The 25518-nt window shown below is 44.0% G+C and overlaps 1 protein-coding gene across 2 annotated transcripts in view; it reads left to right on the forward strand.

The window, feature by feature from the left end:
- The window catches only part of ADGRE5 (adhesion G protein-coupled receptor E5), a 160810-nt gene that overhangs the window by 98673 nt on the left and 36619 nt on the right, over positions 1 to 25518 (forward strand). The window contains exons 5-10 of one of the 2 annotated variants that reach the window (XM_078681480.1): positions 2937 to 3071; positions 13572 to 13718; positions 15190 to 15248; positions 16913 to 17008; positions 22375 to 22555; positions 23982 to 24092. In XM_078681480.1, coding sequence (XP_078537606.1) covers positions 2937 to 3071; positions 13572 to 13718; positions 15190 to 15248; positions 16913 to 17008; positions 22375 to 22555; positions 23982 to 24092 — 729 coding nt within the window. The remainder of the gene's footprint in view (positions 1 to 2936; positions 3072 to 13571; positions 13719 to 15189; positions 15249 to 16912; positions 17009 to 22374; positions 22556 to 23981; positions 24093 to 25518) is intronic. The other variant, XM_078681490.1, reaches the window with a different exon arrangement.

A 25518-nucleotide genomic window follows, 5' to 3' on the forward strand; every position in this document is an offset into this window, starting at 1 on the left:
TCCTTTCTTACCAAGCTGGACATTCAAGCTGGAAGATAGCAAGTGAGGGTCTCCTGCAAGAGACCCTCACTTGGCGTCTCCCAGCTTGAATGTCCTGCTTAGGCTTAGCCCCATTTCCTGAACATTGTGTCAATACATTTTTAGGTATCTTAGGGAACCTAAATATGTCATATGGGTCGAAGAACTCCAAATCCACCCAAGAGAAGCTAAGTAGGGGTAAAGAAGAGGGTGCTGTGACTGTAGTATCACAGATTAGCCACTGAGCACGAAAACAGGATAGATGTCCTATAGAGAGAGTGGTAGCAGTAGAGAGAACTAGGGACCAGATTAGGTGAAATGTGTAACCCTGTCTTATCTCCACACATTGGCACACAGAAACAAGCACAGGGTGTCAAACACAGAGACCTGCATCTACAACATCATAATTGCTGCAATCTTTTATGCATTACATTTTCAGATGTGTTCTCCTTTTTGTGATGGGCACAAATCTCAATATCTCTCTTTTTGTCCTACAACCAGTGATTGATCCTAATTTTCCTACAATCTTTATGGTGAGTGGTAGTAAAGCGTCTGGTGCATAATGAGCAATACAACTCATCTTTGTAGCGTTTTATAGCATCACTCTTTTACTCCATAGTAGAAATAGTAATTAATGGTAGCTAGTAGTCATGCATGTTAAAGCGAAATAGTCAACACAGGGCATACTGCTTGGCCCTCTGTCTGCATCAGAATTTAAGACAATATCACAAGTAATGCTACCCATGTCTGTAAGACCTTATTTTATGCCACAATAGCATGTCTGATTAAGGTTCCAGAGAAAGACATTATAAAAGTGTTTTATAGTGTTGATAGGACTTGTGTGCATCGCGCATATTGCGGATTTAAATTTTCTATATCTTCAGATACTTTCGTAATATCCAAAAGGGTTCCTTACTGTGTATTGATATTACAATATTAGGATTTGAAATGGAATTTCAGCTTATTTCACTCCTTTATACCCATGTTTTATATCTGTCAGTGTCACAATCAGTTGTTCCTGAAAGTATGTTATATTATAGGTCACTTGTAGAGCGCATGATCACCATAAGGTCTCTTGGCGCTAGTAGCAGAGGGAAGCATCGATCACCAGATCATTAGTAAAAATACCCTGCAAAGTAGTCAACTGCTTGAGACTGCACTTCGATGACAGCAAAGAGAGTAGTTTGCCTGGTCTCATGTTGCACTGTTTAAATTTAAATACATCCCTTAGCTTTTTAATTTATTTCAAATATGTTTTGTTGTTTATCAGCTTGTTAATCGTATCACTACAAGAACAAACTTTGTAATATAGATTTTTAGAAAAATATCAAAAGTATGTGCATTTTTTAATCTCGGATATTTTTTAAGCCACAGATGTTCCCACCTGCTCACTGATTTATGTTCTGTCGGCCAGGTTCACCATTTAAAGAGCATGAATTCTTCTTTGTTCTTGTAGTGTTTGCTTTTATTGTATGAGAGAATTTCTATCTGCTCTCTTCCAATTATGCTCTTAGTTGAGTTGTAAGTATTTGCGAGTAATTTAAATTTTCCTGTATTTGTGCCAGTTTGCCGCATTTTTTTCTTCTGATGTTAGGTGAGATTAAAATTATCTTTCAGTTATGCTTTTAAGGCTTGTCACTGATGAAATCTGGTACTTATTATTTCTTGATATCTAGAAAATGAACAAAATACAGCTTTTTTTTCATTAAGTGGTCATGTAATAGCAGCTTAATAAATAAGCATTGGTGCTGTTCCTGTGTGTTACTGCTCACTAAGATTGAGTAAATCTATTGCACCATGTTTTGAAAAAAAATTGGATTCCAAATGTATTCCCTTTATGTATTTTTCACAGGTATATTGGTAGCAAGTAGATATTAATTCCACAAGTAGCTATTAGGAATGTTTGAATAACATGCACTTGGGTTACCAACTGTCAGTAGTTCAGATCTTTTAGTGCTGAGGAAGAGCTAATTCACACTTAAAGAAATTGACTTTGGGCAGATGGGATAAAAATTACACTCTGCACATATTAGCATTGATGTGCTCTGCACGGAAGATCAATACATGGTAAACTCATAATGAAGGAAACACAATGTCTTTGCCCGTGCATGCACTGCATGTCTGGTCAGCTCATAGTTTGTCAGTGCAAACTAGAATCATACATGCCTGAGGAAAAGACTAGTAATCTCCAATCACTGACTTACTTAACCTACTTATGAGCATGTGTCTCAACCAACTCCAACTGGAGATTGTAAATACTCTGACTAGTTTTTGCACCTGAACACATGCACGGAGATCACCTATACGAGGGCGGTGGCCTTTCTCAACTCGGATACTTAAAGTCTGAATCACCAATGCATGTTCAAAGACACAACTTTCTTTGACCTTTTTTAAAAAGTCAATAGATTTCTCTGTATGAACCACATCCATCTGTTCCTCAAGGTTGTGTGCGTCACTTTCACTTGGCCGCGGAGTATTGTCACCGTTTCTTCTTGTTGCTCTCACATAGAAGTAATTCTTTCATGAAGTCATCTTGCAGACTCTCATTTGCCTCTCGCGGCTTAGTCTGACCTGTGATATGCCAAGAACTCCCTCATCTTTTCAGAAGAGGGCTTTCCATCCTAGTCTTAGGACAGCTAATCCATGCAAGATTATCAAGAAGACCACTGAATATCTAAAAGATTCACATTTTGATTTATTGTAAATGTACCTTTCATGAATATCCTGTAAATCTTGCTTGGAATCGGACTCCTAATTTTACTGTGGACATCCACTTTTTAAATTAATGTAACACAGTCACATTTTAATGTAAATTCAAGGGATCCATTTTTTTTCTCACCAGGGGCTTGTTTTCTGAGCCAGAGTTAAATAATACTGACAGAGTGGAATAGTCATCTCTGTACTTCTTTTCATTTCAGGCATTGGTGAGGGTGAAAAGAGCACCACATTCAGTTGTTCTCATGAAAAGTGCATCAATACTTCTTTCGGCTGCATGTGCAAATGCCCTGAAGGCTATGGGAAGAGCTCTAGCGACCCCCACAAGACATGCAAAGGTACAATGCGGTGACAGCATACCTTCCCGACATTAGAAATTTGGAAAGAGGGATGGCATGCATGTTCAAGAGGGAGACGATTCAATTTCCAGTATAAGTTCATGTAGTAAAGATGTATTCCCAGGGCAAGAATTGAAGAAAAAAAAATCAAATTCAAGGTTCCAAACTAAGAGGAAGATGCAATGTATGTGAGATCAGCTCAAGAAGAGAGTTTTGACTATGTAGTTATTATTGTATGAGAACTCACTCAGATCTTGGATGAAGTAATCTGCAAGAGAGTTTTCCTAAGAGCTTCCCAGAGTGAGTACTGAAAAGAACTCATATTTCCATATAATTTATCATCAATTAGTTTTCCATTCTGCAGCAGCAGCATGGCATCCATGAGATGAAAGAGCCAAAAAGATTAAGCCATCCCAGCTTTCAGTCAACACTGCACCTGAAGTACTGCATTGAATCAAAAACTATATAGGGATATCTGAACATAGAAGAGTTTGACCAAACTGATGCTCCTCGTGGACATAGTTTGATCATTCTGCAGTTTAGTTGTTGAATCTTGTGGTATTAGCTTGGCCAATCAACATAAGGCAAAGCATCGTATATATATCTACTGTTTAACTCTCTTGGCAGCAGGTTTTACGAAAGAAATCTGAGCAGGAAAAGCATGGTGTCAGGATTTGTTTTGTTGTATTAATTTATTGTGCAGCAACAGGCACGCACGTAGTGCCTCTGTCCTGCGTACATCACTGAGCACAGAGGGCATACTGGTAGTGCTTCTCGTCTTGTCTGACACAATGTCTTTGATCAATTAACCGACGTGTACTGTTGGCGTGTTTGTTATGTCTTCCATCAATGATCTCCAAAAGGTGCTTGTGCTTCTTGAAATAGTACTTCTTTTCTTGTTTTGCATAAGTCAGTAGATGACTGCTTGCTTTGTGTGCTGCGTGTCCCAACTTACTCCGCTACACAGCAGTAGAAGACTCATTGTTAGTACTTCTTGTCTTGACTTTCATCACCGAGCAGCAGACGGCATACGCAGAGTTCTCGGTATGACTTACATTTCCAGGCAGCTTACGGTATATGGGCAGTGCTTCTATCACACATCAGTTAACAGAAGAGGAGATAATGCTATTACTTCTTGTTTTAACATTCACCAGTGAGTAACAGAAGGCATACAGATGGTTCCTTTAGTTAAGTTTTCCACCGCCGGGCAGTTTAAGGCAAAATTCACAGTGCTTCTTGTCCTATCTTCCATCAATGAGTAGTAGCAAGATTCATAATGTCAATGCTTGTTGTCCTTTCGAATGTCACTGAGCAGCTGAAGGTATGTTGGTGCTTCTTGTCCTGTAGTATGTCAATGAAAAGAGTGCTTCTTGCTCTGTCTCACGCTGCTAAGCAATGCAATATTTACAACAAGGGGTGGTGATGGACAGAGTCTCTGAATTAAGCAGAATACTCTCACCCAGTCAAGAGATCAGGGCTAGATCCAACACCGTTTTTTAGCTCATTGCACCATCCCAGTTTCAGAACCTGGCTGTATGCAAATTAGTCTGTCCCTGGCCCAGTGCATCATGGGAACAGGGCAGACCAGACTACAAAAGCCAATTCCTACACTGGGAAGGAAACAAGCTTCCGGGGGCTTAGCAATGCAAGGCACGCTGTTTGTGCTTGTTGTCCTATCTTTATGTGGATGAGCAGCTGAAGCCATGATTCCATTGGATTTTAGTCTTTACCTCACTAATCAAGAGACGTCACAGCGTGGGTTGTACGTGCTCTACTGTACCTCATGAGGCAGCTGAAGAGGTGGCACCAGTTGTTTTTATACTGTTTCTTTACACTAAGCTGCACACATCATGGGGTTCCATGGTCTATGTCTGGTCTATGTCTTGTAATACCTCCCCAAACAGAAGAAAGAATGGTGTTCAGTGATCCATGTCCTACTTTGTCTCACACAGAAGCAGCGAGCAAGGCGGTTAGTTCAAAATCTCAAATGATTGAATAAATATTCCTTCTATCAAGCAGGCGTACAATATAGTTTAAGCTTCTGGCCTCTTGTTTCTGTACCTAGAAGACATTTGGGCAACATATAATCCATAGACTGCTCAAAGAATGACATTGTAGAGACATTTTAGATTACAGTTGCAATAGATACTAATGCCAGACAACCAACAATGAAGGTAAATCCTTTGTTCTTCTCTAGCATGGTTTATACATTCTGTCGTAAGTGTTGGAAAGTGCCCCTTTTTGGCATGGTCACTCCCATTTCTTGCCTGGTATTTGATGCAATTTTGACTGAAATACACTGGGTTCCTGCTAACCAGGTCCCCAGTGCCAATGCTCTTTCCCTAAAACAAGGGAACTGTTCAATTGTACTCAGTTGGCAAGGCCTTTAGCTCCTCTGTAAGCCCCTAGTAAATGGTAACCCTGGTACCTAGGGCATGTGAACTAAAGAGTCCCTAAGGGATGCAGCATGTATTGTGCCACCCTAAGAGACCCACCACCATACTCATGCAGGCTGCGTGTAATGGTACAGGCAAATCTGAAACCAACATGGTACACACCCTGTGTGCCATGCCGTCAGATACTGCATGAGATATACTAGTAAGTCACCCCTACAGCAGGCCTAAGGCAGGGTGCAATATGTTACATGTGAGGACATATCTGCATGAGCAGATATGGTCCTGTGCTGTCTAGTTCAATTGCTAGATAGTACCACTGAACAGGGAAGCTACATGATGGTTTAACCGAAACCTGTGGTGTTTGATATCAAATACCTTGTCTTAATAAATCCATACTGATGCCAGTAGGGGATTTATTAAGATATGCACCCAGAGGGAACGTTAGCGATGTCCCCTAAAGACCCACCAGTCTCTTAGTGTGCTGGCTGACTGGTATCGTTCACCCTCCCACCAGAGACATGATTCTGACCCCCTGCAGGTGAGGCCAGGAAAAATGCTGCTCCAGAGCAAGGTGTTCACACCTCCTCCAGAAGGATTGCTAGTGAATCTGCATACAAAGGCCAGGGACTTCAAAGCCCTGTCACCTTTGATATGCAACCTCAGCTTCCCCCACACATGGAAGATGTCACCCCCTACCCTAAGGGCCATTTGGCACCAGGACTGATGGGAAATTAGCTGTGCTAGGAGGCATGATGCACTACCATGCCTGTCACACCCCTAAGGTGGGCTGCCTCATGTGTCCCAACCATGAAAGAATGATTCCACCATCTTGATTTTGGTGGAATTTAAAACTCTGGGAGAGGGTTATGCCCACTCCCTACAGGAAGTGGTCATATAGGGTGTGTAGTGACCCCTAGGGTAAGTATCACATTGGCTACTACTCTTCACTCCCCTTAATGCCCCTAAATTCAGTATTTAGGTCACCCCCTACCACCAGAAACTCAGATCCATATGACTGAAAAAAGAAGAGGACAAAGAAGAACCGAAGAAGCAATAACTGCAGACTGCTAATGGACTTTGGGGCCAAACTCTGCCTTCTTACCTACACTTGTCCGGACAATCACAACATACCGACTCGTCCTGCAGCTGTACATCCTCCAAAAGCCCCGGAGGGCCTCATCACTTCACCAAGCCGTCAGCATCTCCCTTGAAGTGGAGGAGCCACTTCTCTGCATCCTGCAGGCACTGACAGCCACGTTCGGTTCACCATTTTGCTGTTCACCTGGACCACCAATGCAGCAGCCATCCAGGAGGAGGTCCTCATTATTCAGGATGTCAGATCTGTCTTCCCACCAAGTGTGAAGCTGCCAGGACCAGCCGGAGCCATCCTGTACCAATGCCTGGGATACCGGACCTTCTGCTGCAATCAGAGCTTGTTTGAGTCCAATCCAGACTCCAACACCAAAATGATCGACCAAGGGACATTAGCATCTCAGAGGCCAGCACTGACTGACAAAGTGGCCCGGCTGTCCTGTTTTGCCCCCCTCTGCAGGTCCAACCGAGAACCATGAGTGCCTTTGATGCACAAGCCCAGCCGAACAATGCCCTCTGTACCCAAACTTCCTGGCCAGGGTCCACGACAACTTACTGAGCCTCCCTGCTCCTAGGATCCTCACGAACTGAGACCTCCTTTGGGTGCTCCCAGACTTGACCCCACGTCCCCCTCTGCAGCCTATCTCTAGGTGCGCCCCCCCATTCCCTACTGTGTAGCGCGCAAGAGTACCAACCCATCCGGCACCTCTGCACCTGGACGCTCAAGGGCAGGTAAACCCAAACTACTGGTGATAGTTTGGACCTTAGCCTCCTAGCACCTTAAGTCCTAAAGGGGACTCCCAGAATGCAATTGCAAGACCCTGTATGAGGCATATGCTTTTTTCTCCATAGGAAAGCATTACAGCGTAAAAACACATTTGTACTACGATTTTACTTACCTGTAAAAATTGATATCTTGAGAAGTACATATCCAATTACAAAGTTCTTGGTGTTGAAATACATAAAAAATACTTGTTATTTTTCTAAATTGATCTTGAGTTTCTTCTTGAGTGTGTTCTCATTTGTTGACTCTATGTGTGTTTAACACATGCTTAACACAACCCTCTGATAAGCCTAAACCGTTCTCCCACAATACCACAAAAGAGAGCATTTAGGTTTACTAATTTGAGCCCTGAAAGACAATAAGGGTCCTCTGGACTTTCCACATAGTGTACCTCTTTTTGGTACTCTACATAAAAGTCAGCTTCCTACAATATGCTTTGCATTGCATTTTTTTATAATGTAGACTTTCTACAGCTGTTTCAAACCCCTTATAATAGGATACTAAACAGTATGTACTTGAGGAGAAGCATATGGAGTTATTTAGGGCGGCTCCTCCGTAATGGCAGAGGAGCGTCGCCCCAATGCCAGCAGATGATAAATAAAACAATTTTTTTTATTATTATCATTTTATTTATCTCTGTCTTAGCGGCTTATGTTTGCAGTCCGAAGCAGATGGAGTGGGAGGGGCGGGCTGGGCCATGGCAAGGAGGAGTGGTGGGCTTAGGTCTTAGGCCGGCCAAATTGACATGCACACTTATGTTTCTCCAACCCAGCTTTGTTCCACAACCTGGTTGGAGAAACACCACAGGCTCTCAGGCACTGTCTGAGTGGCAAACCAGGCCGCTCAGACCAATCCCGGTGCTGCTGTCATGCTAGGTATAGCATGAGAGCAGCGTTTGGATTGGGTGGGGAGCCTGTGAATTCAGGCCCATCCCTTTCCGGGATGAGAGGAGCAGGAGCAACGAGGCGGCCAGCAGCGGGAGCAGCAGGTAAGTGACTTTATTTATATTTTTTATTTCCAAACCGCCCCACCCCTGCTCCCAACATGCCGCCCTACCATTTTTGATTGGCGGCAGCCGCCACTGGAATGATTGCCCATCACACTTGTCTAGATGCTATCAAACCAACATAAGGTAGCCATGCATGTGCAGAAGGTATTTTGAGGAATTACAAATGCCATGAAGAGGTGGAGTTGAGCAGTGTCATTTTCCCTGTAATTACCTATACCAATAAAGAGAGACACACCATCCAGTTTGATGTTCACTGCTTAGTACTGCTTCTCACTTTGTCTTGTTATAAAACTCCATTTCCATCACCCATGGTCTTTAATTCAGAGCACTTGTATTTACTTATGTACACGAATATTAAGAAATCGCAATTTTTTTAGCGATTTCTTCATGAATAGCATTTTGCTATTCTTTATTAGCGAATCCTTATTTTTCGCTAATAAGGAATCGCAAAATGGATGCTTGATGCATCTGGGGGATAGTTTCTTCAGTCATGCCACATGCCCTTTGGTGGACCACCAAATAATCGATAGGCACAGATTAGCTTCAAATTAATCAATGCTTTGTTGTTTTTTATTTAAACCGAATAAAGTTTAACACATTGGCTAGTCAATGCTTCCACTACCACTATATGGAAGTCCCAAGGGCGGAGAGCCTCATGAACCTCCAAAGCTGATACAGCTTGAGCCAACAATCTTTGAAGCATTTGTCAATTTAGGGAATTAAATTCATCTTTGTGTCCCAAACAAATTCCAGATTTTTACATGGCCTGCAAACTTAGTTGGGACATCCATCAGGATATGGGGAAGATGGCAGAGTGAGGGGGATGAGTGTATTCATAATAGGGCAAATCATTTGTAGCAACCCATATATGTAGTTATAGATATGCAAAAATGTATCTTTTCTGAAAAGAGCTGGTAGTGGCATAGACCAATGGACATATTTGCAAATGATACTTTAAGGAAACCCCCTCTGGTGAGTCATGATGTAGGATGCTGGCTCTGTATTTACTATACCAAAGTAAGGTATTATGTGCACAAAGTCCAGGGGATCCCCAGAGATATAGCAGAGGAAAAAGTTGATAATAACGTACTTTTTTTGTGGTAGTGTGGTTGAGCAATCTGGCTTATCAGAGGGTAGTGTTAAGCATTTGTTGTACACACTCAGGCAAGAAATGATGCCACACACTTAAAGACTGAATCCAGACCAATTGTTTGTATAAAAAGTTATTTTGTTGTTTTATTTCTAGAACCAAAAAGTACTTAGTAGCAGGTAAGTTAAACTCTTCATACATTGTCACTTTTCAAAAGTCAGGACTTTTGCAGTTGAGAAAACAATTGGTGAACTATTCAAAAACACTTGGAGAAAATGAAGTGTTAAGTTTACAGGTAAGTAAACGGTTTTAGGATTGGAGCTTTGGGGGTAGAATCAAGGTTCAGGTTGGCACTCAAGGGGCACCACTAGTGGCACTAGGGTGGCCAGGTGCAGGGTGCATGGTTCCAACATTAGCCAATATGGCTCACTGGCAGGCTACTCGGTCTCAGGAGTAAAGCTCCTGAGGTTCAGGTAAGGGCAAAGGGGATCCTAGATTGGCACCAAGTCCACACTACCAGAGGCGCAGGGACGGTCGGGTGCAAGGTGTTCAGGAGATGTCGGGAGACAAATACTTTTCTATGGAGGATGTCGGTCGCAGAAAAGGACTGCAGGCTGGAGCCAGAAGATTGGACTGAGGGAGCCAAAGTATAGAGTATGAAGTTGAAGAATTGCTGGACACCCAGACACCATCGGTTGGCCACCTAAGGTCTCAGGAGTTGCGGGTGCAGGGGTGTCCTTTCGTGTCGGGTTCTTCTCACCAGTTCGGGTCGCAGGTGCCCTTCAGGATGAGGCTTCAGGCATTGAGTAGAAGGTCAATGGAGGTTGTCCAACGCTGGAACACAGGTCCAGATCACTGGGGGGACCTTGCTGGGGAGTTGGGCCACTCAGGCCATGGGCGTTGGGCGCAGAGTGGTGATGACTCACGGATCTAGCTCTTCGGTCCTTCTTCTTCCTGTCACGTCGAATCTGAAGAGGCAAGTTTCAGAGGTGCCCCTAAATAATAGACTTAGCGGAGTTGCAGGGGTGTGTGGGTTGGGACCAATGGTGTGAAAAGCAGCAAGTCTCCTAAGGCCCCCAATGCTGCCCGGTGGCAGGGTCTGTTATATCCTGGCTTTGTTGTTATGCATGCAATCTCCTGCTTTGCCAGTGGCATGTTCATCCTATGATGTAGTACAGAATGTTGGGAGCCAGAGATGTCAGTTGAGAAAGGCTGAGCACCATCCTGGCTGCTCCTAGTGTGGTCTTTGATTGGTCATACTCTGGTCTTATTCTAATCTTCCTGTGATCTTGTACCATCTTCAATAAATCCTCCTTTAATCACCTGAACTGAGTGGACTTGATCACTACAGGGTCCCACCTCTGATTCACCTTGGGTTCGTTATTAAAATAATGAGGCAAGCGCTGGGAACTGGAAGACAAGAAAAGGTTTATTATTCTCTAGAGGAGACCACGTCAACTGCAGACACCGGGATGCCTGAGGGAGGTGTTCTAACAACAGCTCTTCTGCAGGCCACTTTCATACAGCATCAGGACAAAGTAATCGTTATGATCAGTGTCATGTAAGCTTGGTATCCCCACCCCGGACAGGATGCCATACAAGCCGGACAAGTTGGTTCATACCCTCCCATCCATAAACAATCAGACAACTGATGATTATCTACCAGCTGGTCCTTGCCTCAGGGTCGAGAACATGTGAGACTGGTCAGGCTTCAGTGTCTTTTACTGTTGATAGGAAACAAGTTCCATTGTCCGTTGAAAGGCGGGTTCTTTGGGGTGCAATAAACCATGTTTGCACGGGTCCTCTTGGTATCTGAAATCTTTGGTTTAGTACACAAGTGTGGGGAGGGGAGAAGAATGCAACAGTTCATAAGTTCATTAGTTATCGAGGACAGGAAGAGGTGGTTGTTTAGCCAAAGGGCGCTAAGGTTTGTTGTGGCAATAGAATGTCTCTTTGAAGATACCATCAAAGGCAGGCATGCCTGTTAGTTATGGCCCCAGCACACATACCAGGTTTGGTCAGAGGATCAGATGGGTGCTAGTGAGGGCAGGGTGAAACAAAGGGTGACCTACAGAATACAAAATGGCTGCGGTCGGTCAGAATGACTGCAGTTTATATGTGTGGAGGAACTTCCAGCAGACAAGATGGCGCAGGTAGTGTTCACGATTGTCGTTTTGCTTTTAACAATGGGTCATTGTCCTGAGGTGTTTACACCCTCTAGTATGCCACCTTCCAGTGGGAGGAGGGCACAGGCCTGTTCCTGATTGGAGGTGTCCACCCATCTTCAAGATGGTGGAGACTGAGAGGTGGCCTTCACTTCACCTCCCCACTTCAGGAGTGGGGTTGGCAAAGGTGGGCACACCTCCTCTCCTGGGTAGGTTTTCCCGCTGGGTCTCACACTCAAAATGGTGATCAGAACTGGCAGGAGCCAGTTGCTGATAGCAGCAAAAGGATGGGGGCTGCTGACAAAGGCGGCAGGCCTTTGATGCTCCCTCTTCGCGGACCCTGCCCATCCTGAGGGCAGAGGCATGACACCTCTGCCCAGGATGTGCTTTGTTTCCAGACCCAGAGAGTGAAGGCTCTCTACCTAGGGGTCCAGAAACCTGCCTGGTGGTGGCAAATGGCTTGGAGCCAGTCAGGAACCACACCAGAGTTGGTCGTTTTTTCTGGGGGCATTTCTAAGGTGCCCTCTGAGTGATTTTTTAATAAATCCCACACTGGCATCAGTGTAGGTTTAATGTGCTGGGAAGTTTGATTCTAAACTTCCCAGACTTCAGTAAAGGCATCATGGAGCTGTGGAGTTTGTGTTGACAAATTCCCAGCCCATGCAGTCAAAATGGCTCCACTATACTTACACTGTAGGGGTATAATGCTCCTGCAGCTAATCCCTGGCCTGGGTATGGTGCACCCTGCCTTTAGGGTTGTGTGGCCTGCTAGAGAGGGTGAGGGTGGCAGTGTTGGTGGGCATGGCACACAGGGATGTGTGCCATGTCGACTCTTCAGTTTGATCTGAACCCCAACATGCAGACTGCAATGGCAGGGTGGGGATGTTAAAGTGAGGGGTCTCTGAGATTGGCACAATACATGCTGCAGGCCTCAGAGGCACAAAGGAATTACATGCAGCCTAGAAGTGTGCCAATTGTGGGTACAAAGGTAGAGTTTTGGGAAAGAACACAGGTGCTGGGGCCTGGTTAGCATGATCTCAGCACACACTCAGTCAAGTTGGCGTCAGAAATCTGGCAAAAAGTGGTGGGTTACTGCAACAGAAACCAACTTTACTACACTGGAGAATTATCTTTTCCATATCAAAGAAGACAAAAGCTACATTTATGAAAACTATGTTACTAACTCATCATGTGCAGATGATATGTATGGGTTTGAAAGATGGCATTACTTTTGAGGGCACCAAACCTCTTTCCCATGCTGGAATATATTTTTGACTGCCTATCATTCTGTTATTGCTTGTGGGTTAATTTTAGAGCTCTCCTTAGGACATTTGCTTGCACCTGACATTGTTCTGCTTCCAGCAAAGTCCTATTTATATCTGTACTTCTGCACTTGATGGGGCATGGTGTGCAATTTTGTTTCTAAGTACTTGCAAAGAAAGTAAATTTCTGTTATGCTGTATTCTAAGATTCTTAATTTAGGACCCATACGTTCCAGGCGAAATTATTTTAGGCATAGTTTGTTTGTTCTCACTTCGAGGAGAATCAGTGGCGTAACGAAACTTGAGGGGCCTCCCTGCAAGGTACAAGGAGCCGCCCCCCCCCTTCAGACTCAATCAGGAGCTCTCAAGCCAAGGTACTGTGATGATGAGGCCCCTTGCAGCTCAGGGTTGCATGGGCCTATGTTACACCACTGGTCACTGTAAAAAAAGGAAAGAATCTACAATTGTTGGGCATGGGCTAGGGCATTCAACATCATAGTGAGTCATGGTGACCCTCCATGTGCACAAACTTTAACTTTTGTTATAAACAAATACAGTTCCTGCGCCATCCATTAGAATAATGCACAACATGTGAATGTAGAACAGTATCAAGCAACAAAACTATTATTACACGTATGTAACCATGTTTCTATCTCTTACTCTACCTAGCATTCATATTTATTCAATTTTTTTCTTTCCCAGATATTGATGAGTGTGCAAATAATTCCAATATATGTGGCCCTAACGCCATGTGCCACAACACCCCTGCGAAATATAAGTGCACATGTGATGAAAAAAGTGTCCCTTCTACTGGATCTGGAGCCTGGACTAACCGAACCACATGCCTGAGTGAGTATTTAGCTATTCACTGAGACTATGTGCTTAGTAGCACAGGGTTCCCTGTTCACACTGTATCTGTATCTGCAAGTCGAGGGACACAGACAGTGCCTAATTTGTGACAGTCATGGCAGGTGAAGGGCACCAGAACAAATACCTATTATTTTTCATCGTTAGACTTATTCCCACAGCAAAAGAGAAACACACACACACACACGTGCGTGCACACACACACACACACACACACACCATAACCTGGGCATTCACAGCACTGCTGGCAGGCTCCTAATAAAAGTTACAGGGCCATGCACTTTTTTGTAATTCCTGCTACAAATGAAGCACTGGAATCAGACATTACCTTCCTCATGCACCAGAGACAGTAGCACAGTATGATGTACAAAACAAATCCAATGTAACCACACAATTTCAAATCCATAATGGACCTCCTTTACAGAAAGTTAAAATAGGTTGCCCAATGTAAATTAATTTCACTGGGGACAGCAATGTCTCACTCCTAACTAAGTATATAATCTGCCTTCTCCACCTGCAGTGGGATGTGAACAGCAGTGCTGGGTTGAACCCTGTGGAGGCCTCTAGGCAGTTGAAATTTCGTGCCTCATGTCGCAAATTATCTCCTAATACTCAATGCACTCGGGGGCATATCATCAAGGGCCGCCGTTAAAATTATTGCCGATTTTGCGTCCGTTTTTGGACGAAAAGTGGTGATAATTTTATTGCCCTATCAGCATGGACACACTAACACTTGAATCTATGCTGTTGCGCCCTTTTCCTTTTCTCCTCACCTCGCATCACTAATGAGATGCGAGGTAGGCGTTCCCGTGAGAAATACAGCAAAAATAATCGCTAACGAAGGAACTCCCTAACAAGGGAATCGCTAACCGGCCTAGCGACATTAAAAGTTGCGTTAACCGGCTATATCGCCGGTTCCTTACGCCTGCTAAATATTTGACTTAGCCATGTTTAACATGGGAGGTGGATCCTCATGCTGAGTCCACATCTCCCTATCACCAATGTTTTTACTATCACTGTTTTTTTATCGCAGGTAATCCTGCGATATTGCCCCTTATCACCGCAATTGCCGGGATATCTATCGCCTCGGCAATGCGCGTTGCTGATAGTGCGCTCACTGGGCGATAGTCGGCGTTATTATTGTGTACGCTAAACATGGACAGCGAAAATTATCGCTGGCCGTTGATGATATGCCCCCAGATTGTTTACAAACTGACAGCTGCCAATAGATGAGCTTTTAAGAGACAAATTGTTATGTGAATCTGATGTCTCTGGTTTATGTACTTTAAGTTGTATTTTGATCCTTTGTCGACTTGTCGCAGGTCCCCTAAAGGCAGTGGGGCCCATATGCCGGTGCCTACTTTGCCTATTTGGTAATCTGGAACATGTAAACAGATATCCAGCACCACAAACTGTTATCCTTTACAATAAACACAATTTGTTTCTTTCCCAGGAATCAACTGTCGCAGTCCAGCCACCTCCCAGGAAAGTACTCCATGTCCACAGAAAAACGTAAGTCGCAGGCAGTGGATGCTTTCTCATATGGTTGTGCTTGAATGCCAGTGCCTTACTGGATCTTTTTCAATCTCCTGTTGTATGTTTGGATAAAAGGGTCAAATAACCATAGACCCAAGACGGTGACTCTACGGCTTATAGTGTAGCAGACGCCAGTTTACCATTCGTTTATCTCGCTATCTCTTCTTCTCTAGTGGTAAGAAATTGCCAAGCACAGCAGGTAGGACCAGAAAACAGCATCGCAAAAATAAAGTTGTTTCTTTAAGTTTCTAAGAGGCGCCCCTGCAAGAGAGTCTCACAGGTTCCCTGAGTCTGACTTCTGACATTGCAACACCACCTTCCCCCACCTGGTTCTTGTTTTTTCCACCCATCAGTCAGGCTTTTCAAAAATGGTGCTTTCTTTTCCTTTGCCAGCTCTTTTCACTTGACGTTTCTTATTGGGTAAAAACGCAAAGGTTTGGTGCCAACCGCGGCCCCGCCTAACACTCATGATTGCTTTCAGGCGGGTTTTGGAAAGCACCAAGCCCTTCGTTCTCAGGAGCTGCCTAAGATAAAATGTATGTTATATATTTGGGGAACCTTCAGACGGTGAATGTTTGTCCTGTAAATGCCAGAGTTCATCTCATGTCTCTGATGACCATCTCCTGCAAATGACAATGATGGGACCAGCTTTGAAGGTCTGAATCACCAACATTATGCCAAGTGTAGTATGTCCCTTGTTGAGGCGCAGTACTTTGTGTGTGTGGGGGAAAAGGGGCACAGGGATAAGTAGACGGAAAATGCGATTGGAGGAATTTCTGTATTTACTTCATCACTTTTTAGGTGGTTGATCTCCAGCATTTCTGGGGGCATAGGTAGGTTTTCAGACGTCCTAATGAGTGGTGGGGTGAACACAGAGGAGTAGCAGTGATATTGAATGACTGGTCATGACTCCACACATGTTTCAAAGAGTTATGGTCCTGATGTACAAATCCATTTTGCAGCCACAGAATAATAGGGTTTGCAACAGCAAAATATTTGTTATAATGTACTAAATTCCTTTACCAATTCAGCAAAGCTTTTCTGAATCCCTAACGTGGCTTTGAGACTCATTCCTATAAATACTGGGTAGCATGACATCAACTTACCCTCCATTTGCAATTCTCAGTGAGTTGCATCAAACATTGTAACTGTAGTTGCAGTTGCAAAACATCAAAGGAGGTGGCAACTGATTCTCAAAGGGCAAGATGGCCCTTGCTCTTTGGGAACTGTACCAAACAGGCCACTCTCTGCTCACCCTCCAAGCCCCTATATCTGAAAACCATGTTTCCTATATGGAAAAGCAAAATCAGGGACTGTGATCTGCTCTTCCTTGCAGCTCATCACGCCTTTGTTAGTAGCCAATCACACAGATTTGCATGTTGTGACATGCCAAATTAATATTCACCAGGCTGGCCAAACTCGAAAAGCCTGTGATGCAACACACCCTATGGGAATATATGTCACATTGTGAAAATTAAACATAGATTGGAAAATGTCAGTGAGCATTTTGCACCTACAATTGCATTCTTCTTTTTTTTTATAATCAGGCCCTGAGATATCAAGCAACTTTTAACAAGAAAAAAATATCTTCATCTGCAGAGATTGACCACTATAATGTCTCCAGCTCTTTTCTTTTTCAGGCCCTCCTGTGTGAGCTTGCTGATATCATTGCATCTGTCGAACCAGTGTGCGGCGCATTAACGGACCAAGAGAGTAAGAGCTCGGCCTCACTGCAGGTGAATGCGATTCCCACTCTGTGCCTTCCAGCTAGCATAGCTCGTTGACTCGCTGCCACCTCCGACACAAAGCGATACAGCAATGCTAAGACACTGTCGCTTGCTTCCTCATTCATTTAGTGAATTGCCGCCACTAGTTCAATACATAGAAAGAGCCACTGTAAGGCTAGTACCCTGCTGCTTGCTAGCCAAGTTTTTCTATTAATTAATTAATGTATTTATTTATTTTGGGGGGGTTATAACGCATTGCACTACATAGTTGCTCACTCACTGATCTAGGAGGAATGGGGCATTAAGATACAAGCCCTATTAGCAGGTCACTTGCTCTGTATGCCAAAAGCAATCAATGAACATTTTTTTTCTAGGATTGCCCTACAAGTGCTTCTTCATTTTTGACCTCAAATGATTTGGTTCTTCTTGCAGCAGTAAGTTAGCTGTGGAGGTAATCAGTCGTCAGCATCTGACCTTGCATACAAAGCGCTACAGGAAGGCTAAGATACTGTTGCTTGCCACCACATTCATTAGCTGGTTGGCTTTGCTACTACCACAAGTACTAAAAACAGCAGCAACGCTGCCCTTAGAATGTCCCTTTGTAGATTTTTCCTACAACTAGATTCATCCAGTAAAGCCTGATAGGGTAAAAGTGATGTGCACTTTAGATTTCGAAATCAGTTTTTAAAGAAAATAACTGTTACTTAAGAAATCTTATCATGTGAATATTTATTTTATTTGTGTTGTCCTATTTGTGTTATGGTCTCAACAACCTTGCAAAAGCTTGCCTTTCAGTGGCTAAGTTTTAAGGGCCCATCCGTTGATCACCTGTGGCGGACACTCTGAGAATGGGTCACCCCGGATGTGGGGTGTAGTGGTTAAGCCCACAAGCAAACATCCTGCAAAGAAACATATTTTAAAACCTATTCTCTTTTTCAAAATCCAACACTGGCTGACAGGCAAATAAAATAAAATAAAAAATGCCTGAAGTTCAGCATGTCCCAGCTGGAAGGCAGGAAGCACCCTGGGAACAAACGCCTCCTTTATCTTCACCCATGCTTTCCCTATATATATTTATTTTACTCTTTGCTTTACAGTGGCCTAAATTTCTCCTCCCAAACCCTGTGGGCCGATCAGGTTGTTGGTCTAGTGATTAAACGGTGGGTGTTGTACCATCGTTTTAATCCTAGCTTTTTTTTTTTGTTTACATTTGTTTATTGTTACTTCTTAACCCCTTCGATGCTGATGACGGCCCCCAGCCGTCATGCATCATGGGGCTCGTGTGCTGATGACGGCTGGGGGCTGTCATAAACCCGTTCACTTCGAAAAACGCCGCACAGGAGCAGAATCGCTGCCGCGCCCAAGGGGTTAAAGATTTTTTTAACAAAACATAACATAATAGCCCGTATACATATTATGCATCCCCCATCACCAAAGATCGTTGCATATTACAGTGTATACATCAACATTATACGCTCTCAGTGCAGTCGCTAGTTTGCAATTCTGATGCATGTCCAGGCGATGGTCTGGCCCATGAGCTCACAAAAAGCGTACGAGAAAGAGGGGAGGAGGACTATATAGAGGTAGACAAAAAGAAATCTCTGCCATCATTTATAGTATACAATTGTACTGGGTGGCAATACTCTTCGTCCATCACGTCCACACAAATTAAGGGTCATATCTGCCCAGGTTTTGGATCAGACAACCTATCTACATAATAAGAAGCAGCTGCACGCGCCCTTGTCTGCGCATCTGATGTGCAGTTTTAAGTGTCTGGGGTTATCAGCAGCCAGGCGTGCAGTGTCTGCGCCCTGGTGGGCCTAATGGGGCACCATTTGCGGTGCTATGTGTTCATTCTTGCTTGTTGCCGCATCAGTATTATCTGGATCTTGCTCTGCCATCTGAAAATCCAGCAATATTCGATCCCACGCAGGTGCTAACGGCTGCTTACGTAGCCCAATTGCATCGTCGCCGTGGAGTGTGGCACTCTCCGCCTGCGCCGAGTACAGAAGGGAGCAGGGCCGGACTGGGAACCAAAACCGGCCCTGGCAAAGTGCTCGCCCCCCCAGGGGGTTGGGGGTGCCGCCGAGCTCTTTGCCAGAGCCGATTTTGCAGCTATGCTGCAAAAAAGGCCCTGTAACAAAATCGGCCCCCAGGGGCCCAAAACCGGCTCCCACCCGTGCGGCGCACCGGGGGATTGCCCGGTGTTTTAGATCACGCCCTTTCGAAACTGCAGGGGGGCTATGAGCACTACCTGCAAGGTGATGCACAGCACCTTTAACCCCTTGCATGCTGGTGACGAACCCCAGCCGTCACGCTCCGCGGTGCTCGTGTGCTGATGACGGCTGGGGTTCATCACGGCCCCGCCCTGTTCGTTTGTTTACCGCACAGCGGCAGAAACGGGCCAGCAGTGAAGGGGTTAAAAGAAGCCGCTGCCACATCCGCAACCAGAAAAGGGATTGATTAAGAGGCGCGGCAACTCAGAGTTGTGACAGTCAAACAAAGGTGGGCTCATTATATTTTGAGATACCCAGAGTTGGGATGTTCATTTCTATTATCCAAAAAGAAATAATATAGCTCCATTAACTACAGAAAATGTGCCCACAAATATATGACATGTTAGATTGTCTTCAATATCTGGAACTGATGGAAACATGATGCAGAAACAGTTGTGGCTTGAGAAAATGGACATTAGTCCTCACACCCAGGTATTGTTGCTCATGCTGCAGGCATGGGGCATCATCCCAGTTCCTATGTCCTAAATGCATGTCCCCATAAAACCTCTTCGCAGCCCACCACCATCACCTCTATCTTGACAGGATTCAGTCGGTGATTGACATTCAGTCACCGATTGCCAGAATACAAGGAATGGAACGAGATCTGAAGGGTAGCTGATTGCCATCACTGTATGGGCATAATGGAAACAATGGAATGGGTGAGCTGGGCGAAAGACTAAACATACACACTAAACATGATCGGTGAGAGATGAGCCATGGGGAGGACCCTATTTTGGGGTTGACGTAGCTCTGTGCGTAACAGTAGAAAAGGAAACAAGTATTTTTGGTTCTGAAGAAAAGAGTGCATCAAAGTTGGTCCTCGTTCCATCTGACAGATCTTCTGTTGGTTGAGCTACCCGGACAGACCGGTTTAAGGTGTCATCGGTTGAACTTGCTTTATTTCAAGACTTAACTCACCGTGCTCTTGAGATGGATGGCATCTAAAGAGCAAGTTGGAAAATCTATTATGATAATATCATTTTCTAACTTCTTTTATATTCAGAATGAAATACAACTGAAAGTCTGATACCAAAATCCAAGTTCTTTACAATTCTGTTTCTAACATCTTGTGTTAAGTCTTCTTGCCCATCAGAACATCACATTTAACCAACACAGCAACACGTCATCAGAGCTGTGCACAGCTACATTTTTGGCTTTGAGATCAACGAGGTGGGCCTAGCTCATTACATCGTGGGTAGTTATTAATTGGTATTATTACTCTTTAAATGTGCCCCCTTTGTACGATCAACTAAATCAGCAGCACGTGTTTCCGCCTCAAATACATTATGGATCGTCTATTAAACCTTCGGTTAACCTATCTAGATTACTGAGTCTGGTAAATGCAATTGCAGCTTGAAGTAAAGTGCACCTATTAGTAAATGCTACAAGCAAATAAAACATGCTGTGAGGACCCTCCCTTTTTTTCTTCTTTTCAGTGGGAATGAAAATTAAGGTGACATCTCAGTAGCTTATACCAGGGAAGGAAGATTTAGATCAGCTGGTAGGGGAGGGGAGAGTTGTCCACTATGCGCTTGAGTGTAGCTGGTGGAATTCCTTCTGTTATTTTTGGCAACGTAGCCCCTCTCCTCAGATTGCAGAGGAAAATCCACGGTATTGGAAGTACTCTGCAAGCTCAGCAGCGGCTTTCCTGCCAAAGTAGCCTACATGTTGTCAGAAGAGCCCAGTGATGCAGAAATCTCCAAGAGAAAACCTATCTATATCCATCCCTGCTGGCTGGATGTATGACGTTACAACGCATACTTTTACAACGCCTACCTTTACATCGCAAGTTTTACAACGCATACCATTACAACGCATAATGCTTTTGGGCGCTGGATAGTGAAGGCTGTATACCCTGCTGGCTGTATTGCTGGCACCGTGTGTGGGCCCTGCAAATGTGCCCCAAAGTGCCCACATATGAGCCTTTAGTGTTCCCCCAACCATGTCAAGGACACTAGACGTAGCATTTTCTGAGAGTCTACTACTACTTCCATGGCAGTCATTCACTGAGCTAACTTCGTCAGACACAGCGACCCAGTGTCCTGCTCTAGACCTCTCAGCATAGAACGACATTACCTGTAAGCGACAACTCCACAGTAAGCAGAGCAGACAAGTCTCAACTCTGTTGCCTCCAGCTCAGCATGTCCTTCACGTATTCACTTTCATGCACAGCCCATCAAGGCAATGATTTGAGATGGACATGATAACACGTAGAGTCTTCCTCGTAAGTCATAAAGACTTCTTTCTACCTGTGAAGAAAGGCTACTGATGCAGTGGTGTAGCCCTGTCGACAAACTGTCACTCCTTCATTAGGGCAATGCGGAAGGCAACATGCTTAAATGTGCTTATTCATTTAAGGTTCTGCCACTCCGCACACTCCGGTTTAAGTCTGCAGACTCCATGGCATGCTACCGCTATTAGCGAACATTCAGGTAGCGATACAATGGAGGAAACCAAATGCCTCTCCGGTAATGGCCTGGATATTGGACGTCAGCCTCTGCCAAGACCATCTGTCCACATTCTGGCAATTAATGCCTACTGCTTCCAGGCCCAGAGATATCTGGAGCCTGTTCCTAGTGTGGCTACGCGCTCACAATTCAGATGACCCCGGCTCAATCACACTGTCTGGTAGGGGTATAATACACATGTCCAGCCCCGGGAATACATCATGCACCCCAGCACACACCTACTTCGTTTGGGAATATGTTGATATCATGGGAATATGGTGGCTATGAAACGTATTGGGTGTCCACAGTCGCACCAACACACTATATGCCTGCACTCCGGCTGGGAAATTGTCTAGAAGTCCCTACATTGATATGGGATTGTCGCTCTTTTACCTGATTATTTTGTTTTGTGCTGTTAACAGATCTTCATTTGCAACATGATACATGATGCTCCAATATTGATTCCCGAGAATCTGTTTGTACTATTTCTAAATGACAATAAACACATTAAAAAAAAATGTTCTGTCACTCCTCAATATTCTGCTTCCTGAAGTTTGAATGAAGCCTGCAGTCCAGCACGTGGTAAGCCACGGCAGTGCATCTTCGCGACTATGTCACTGACGTTTATTAACTCTTGAAATGTATTTGTCAGAAATTGTTGGATGCTACAGAGAGACTCCTGAAGAAGCCAGAATGGAGGAATACGGTGCAGATGACCATCAAAACAAGACATCAGATGGCCACCGAAATACTCCAGAGCATCGAGGTAGCCTTGAAAAACTTGGCTTTGGTTCTGCCACAAGAGATATCGTTACCTTCAAATAACGGATCATGTGAGTGTTAAGAAGACTATGTAGAAATTAGATCATTGTAAACCATTTAAAGAAGCGTACCACTAGGTTCCTTCATTTTTTCTGGTGAATTGGGTGTAACAGAATGGCAGAAGAAATGTAAAGGACTGCGGTGACCCAGAGACTCATTGGCAAATGGTTTGGTGAGTTTGTGAACCGCTGCGCATAGCGAACAGTATTCACTCTACTATACCCATGAGAAATCGGCTGAGGACATTTTCATACATTAGTGTTTCATCATAGACTGGCTCATATTAGTTGCAGTATATATATTGTGGTTTTTTCTACTGCAGTGCAAAGAATAATATTCAGATTATATCATGGCAATGTAAAATGACTTATTCAAAAGTTAATAGTATGACTTGGGATGACACAACAATTAGAACTATTCTAAATTCACATGTGAATGTGGCCTAGAGATAACACCACTGGGGTGTTCCTGGCTGCAACACATGAAGAAGTAGTTTGCCATGAAGCATGTTAAATACGTCTAGCTGGCTCAACAAAGTATTACCTTGAGAATTAATATAGGCCAACCATGGCTAACCTTAGAAACACTGGTACATTCTCGATAGCGAGCTCCTCAGTTTTCTTTATATTCTCCAAAAGTCTTGGGGGCATATTATCAAGAAACAGCTTTAAAATTATCGCCGCATTAGGGGCAGAAAACTGCTGTTAAAGCGGCGATAATGGGCTTCAGAATATGCTCTTGAGAATTCCAATAGAAGCCCATGTTCCGGTGTCAATATGGGCTTCTATTGGAATTCTCCAGGGCACATTATCAGGCCCATTATCGCCGCTTTAAGCGACAGTTTTCTAAATAGATGATAATTTTAACGCGGTGCTTGATAATATGCCCCTTTGTTTGGCTAAGAGTTAGTCATTTAAGGGCATATTATCAAGCATGGCGTTAACATTATCGCTGCTTTAGTGGCAGAAAACTGCAGCTAAAGCCACGATAATGGGCTTGATAATATGCCGTTGAGCATACCAATAGAAGTCCATGTTCACACCAGAACATGGGCTTCTATGGGAATACATAAGGACGTATTATCAAGCCCATTATCGCCACTTTAGCGGAAGTTTTCTGCCGCTAAAGCGGCGATAATGTTAACGCTGTTTCTTGATAATATGCCCCATAGTAAGTCCTTGAAGTTCAGTGTTGCAGAGTTTCTTTAATGCAGTCGTTTATTTAAATGTTTTTGTTGGCCAAGTAAAAAACATCACTACCTATGAACATGGCTTTCTTATCATGGAAAGGAAGAAGGTACTTACTTGAGTTGAAGACGGTTGCCCCCGGGTGGTGATTAAATGCCATATTATGTTGAAGGGATGGACAGCAAGCCAGCTATAAACCATGACACGTCTTAATGCCCATGCATATCATGTTTTCTTTCTTTTTTTACAGTTGTGAAGGTCTGGAAAAGCAGCGACAGAAAGAAAGAAAATATCAGCCTTCTGGGAAGTAAGACTCAGATGAGCTTGAACCGGAGAGCCGCAGGAGGTGAAGGGAACGAAGGTGACTACTGACAAACCAATGAACTCTGCTGCGTTCTCACTTGATCATATAGCATTTTTATCAAGATAGGGAGATGTTAGGATCATATCACAGCAGCATTTCAGTTTTGTGTATAGATATCACCTTATTTCTGCAACATGTGGAAAATTCCACGTTTATATGCCGCAAGTGTCCAAAATTTGAAGCAAAATTGAGCTTGCTGCCATGCTGGGGTTCTTGTATGAATTTGAAGATTGCTGAGCTGTGGCTATTGCTAGGGAAAGCCTCAAATGTTCAGGGGAACAGAAGTCCAACTCCTCCTACTAATGAACAAACCCGCGTAGTGCCGCTCGGAGTGGATTGGGTGGAATTTCTGTAGGGTGTGGAAGTCATTACATTTAGGCCAAGCAAGAGTAGTCTTGTTTAACCCACAGTGATTTTCTTTTCAAAGACATCCATGCCATTCCTGAGGTACAAGTGTCAGTAATTCTGAAAGATTATTTCAGAGAGAACACAATACAACTTCTGTCCATAAGGCAGGGCGGCAGGGTTGACCGGGGTACAAATGCCTGCACCACCGACAGAATGCGAAACAGGCAGGGAAGCAATTGCCATATGGAAGAAACAAGGGCGGGCAAAGGTACCAGTGGCTGTGCCACAAAGAGGCAGTTGACCTCAGTGTAAATGTCCTTAATGCGGACCGAACTTTTGATTGGAGCAAAAGACTGGACTTGAGACAGACAAGGTAACTGAGAAGCACATGTCCATACTCCGGAGAGAATGGGTAGTCGGGTACAGTTGTAACTGATGAGAAAAGCAACCACTGCTGGGTCACCACAAAACCCTTCAGAGGGTCACAGTGAAGCACCAACCTCGCTCTTCTTATCCACGTCATTCTTTTAGTGTGATCATATGCCCACCATAGTTAAAGTTACAGTGAAATCTGTTTGGACCAAATTACTTTTTAAATCTTGCAGTAAAGGTAACTCCTTTTTATAGAGACTCCTGGTATCCACCTATGGGGACCTGTTGAATTGGTGCAGGATTTCATGGTAAACAACAGATTAAGTCAGTGTAAAAGCAGATGCAGGGGAGGAGAGAGAGCAACACCCTCGTGGGTGGACCTTCTGGGGGAGTGTTTGTGAGTGGGTACAGCGCCATCCTATCAGGGGCTTCATCAAAAATACTGTCCTACACGTAAAACACACCTCTAGGAGCTTAACACCTACTACCTCTTGTACATAATGCACATATATGTGCCTTTTGTGTGCCGAAGTCTATACAGGTTGAAAGAGTTTTTCCTTGTGGTGTAAATGTCTGCCTGATCCACGCCGGTCATTAAGCCACAAATGTTGATCCAAGCTCAAATACACTGACTACTCTTGTTACCAAAGTGTGCTGATAAATGAGGTGAGTAGAAAATAACAGGTTTCAAAAATGCATGTTC

Source organism: Lissotriton helveticus, chromosome 1_1 (genome assembly GCF_964261635.1).
Source record: "Lissotriton helveticus chromosome 1_1, aLisHel1.1, whole genome shotgun sequence".
Taxonomy (NCBI): domain Eukaryota; kingdom Metazoa; phylum Chordata; class Amphibia; order Caudata; family Salamandridae; genus Lissotriton; species Lissotriton helveticus.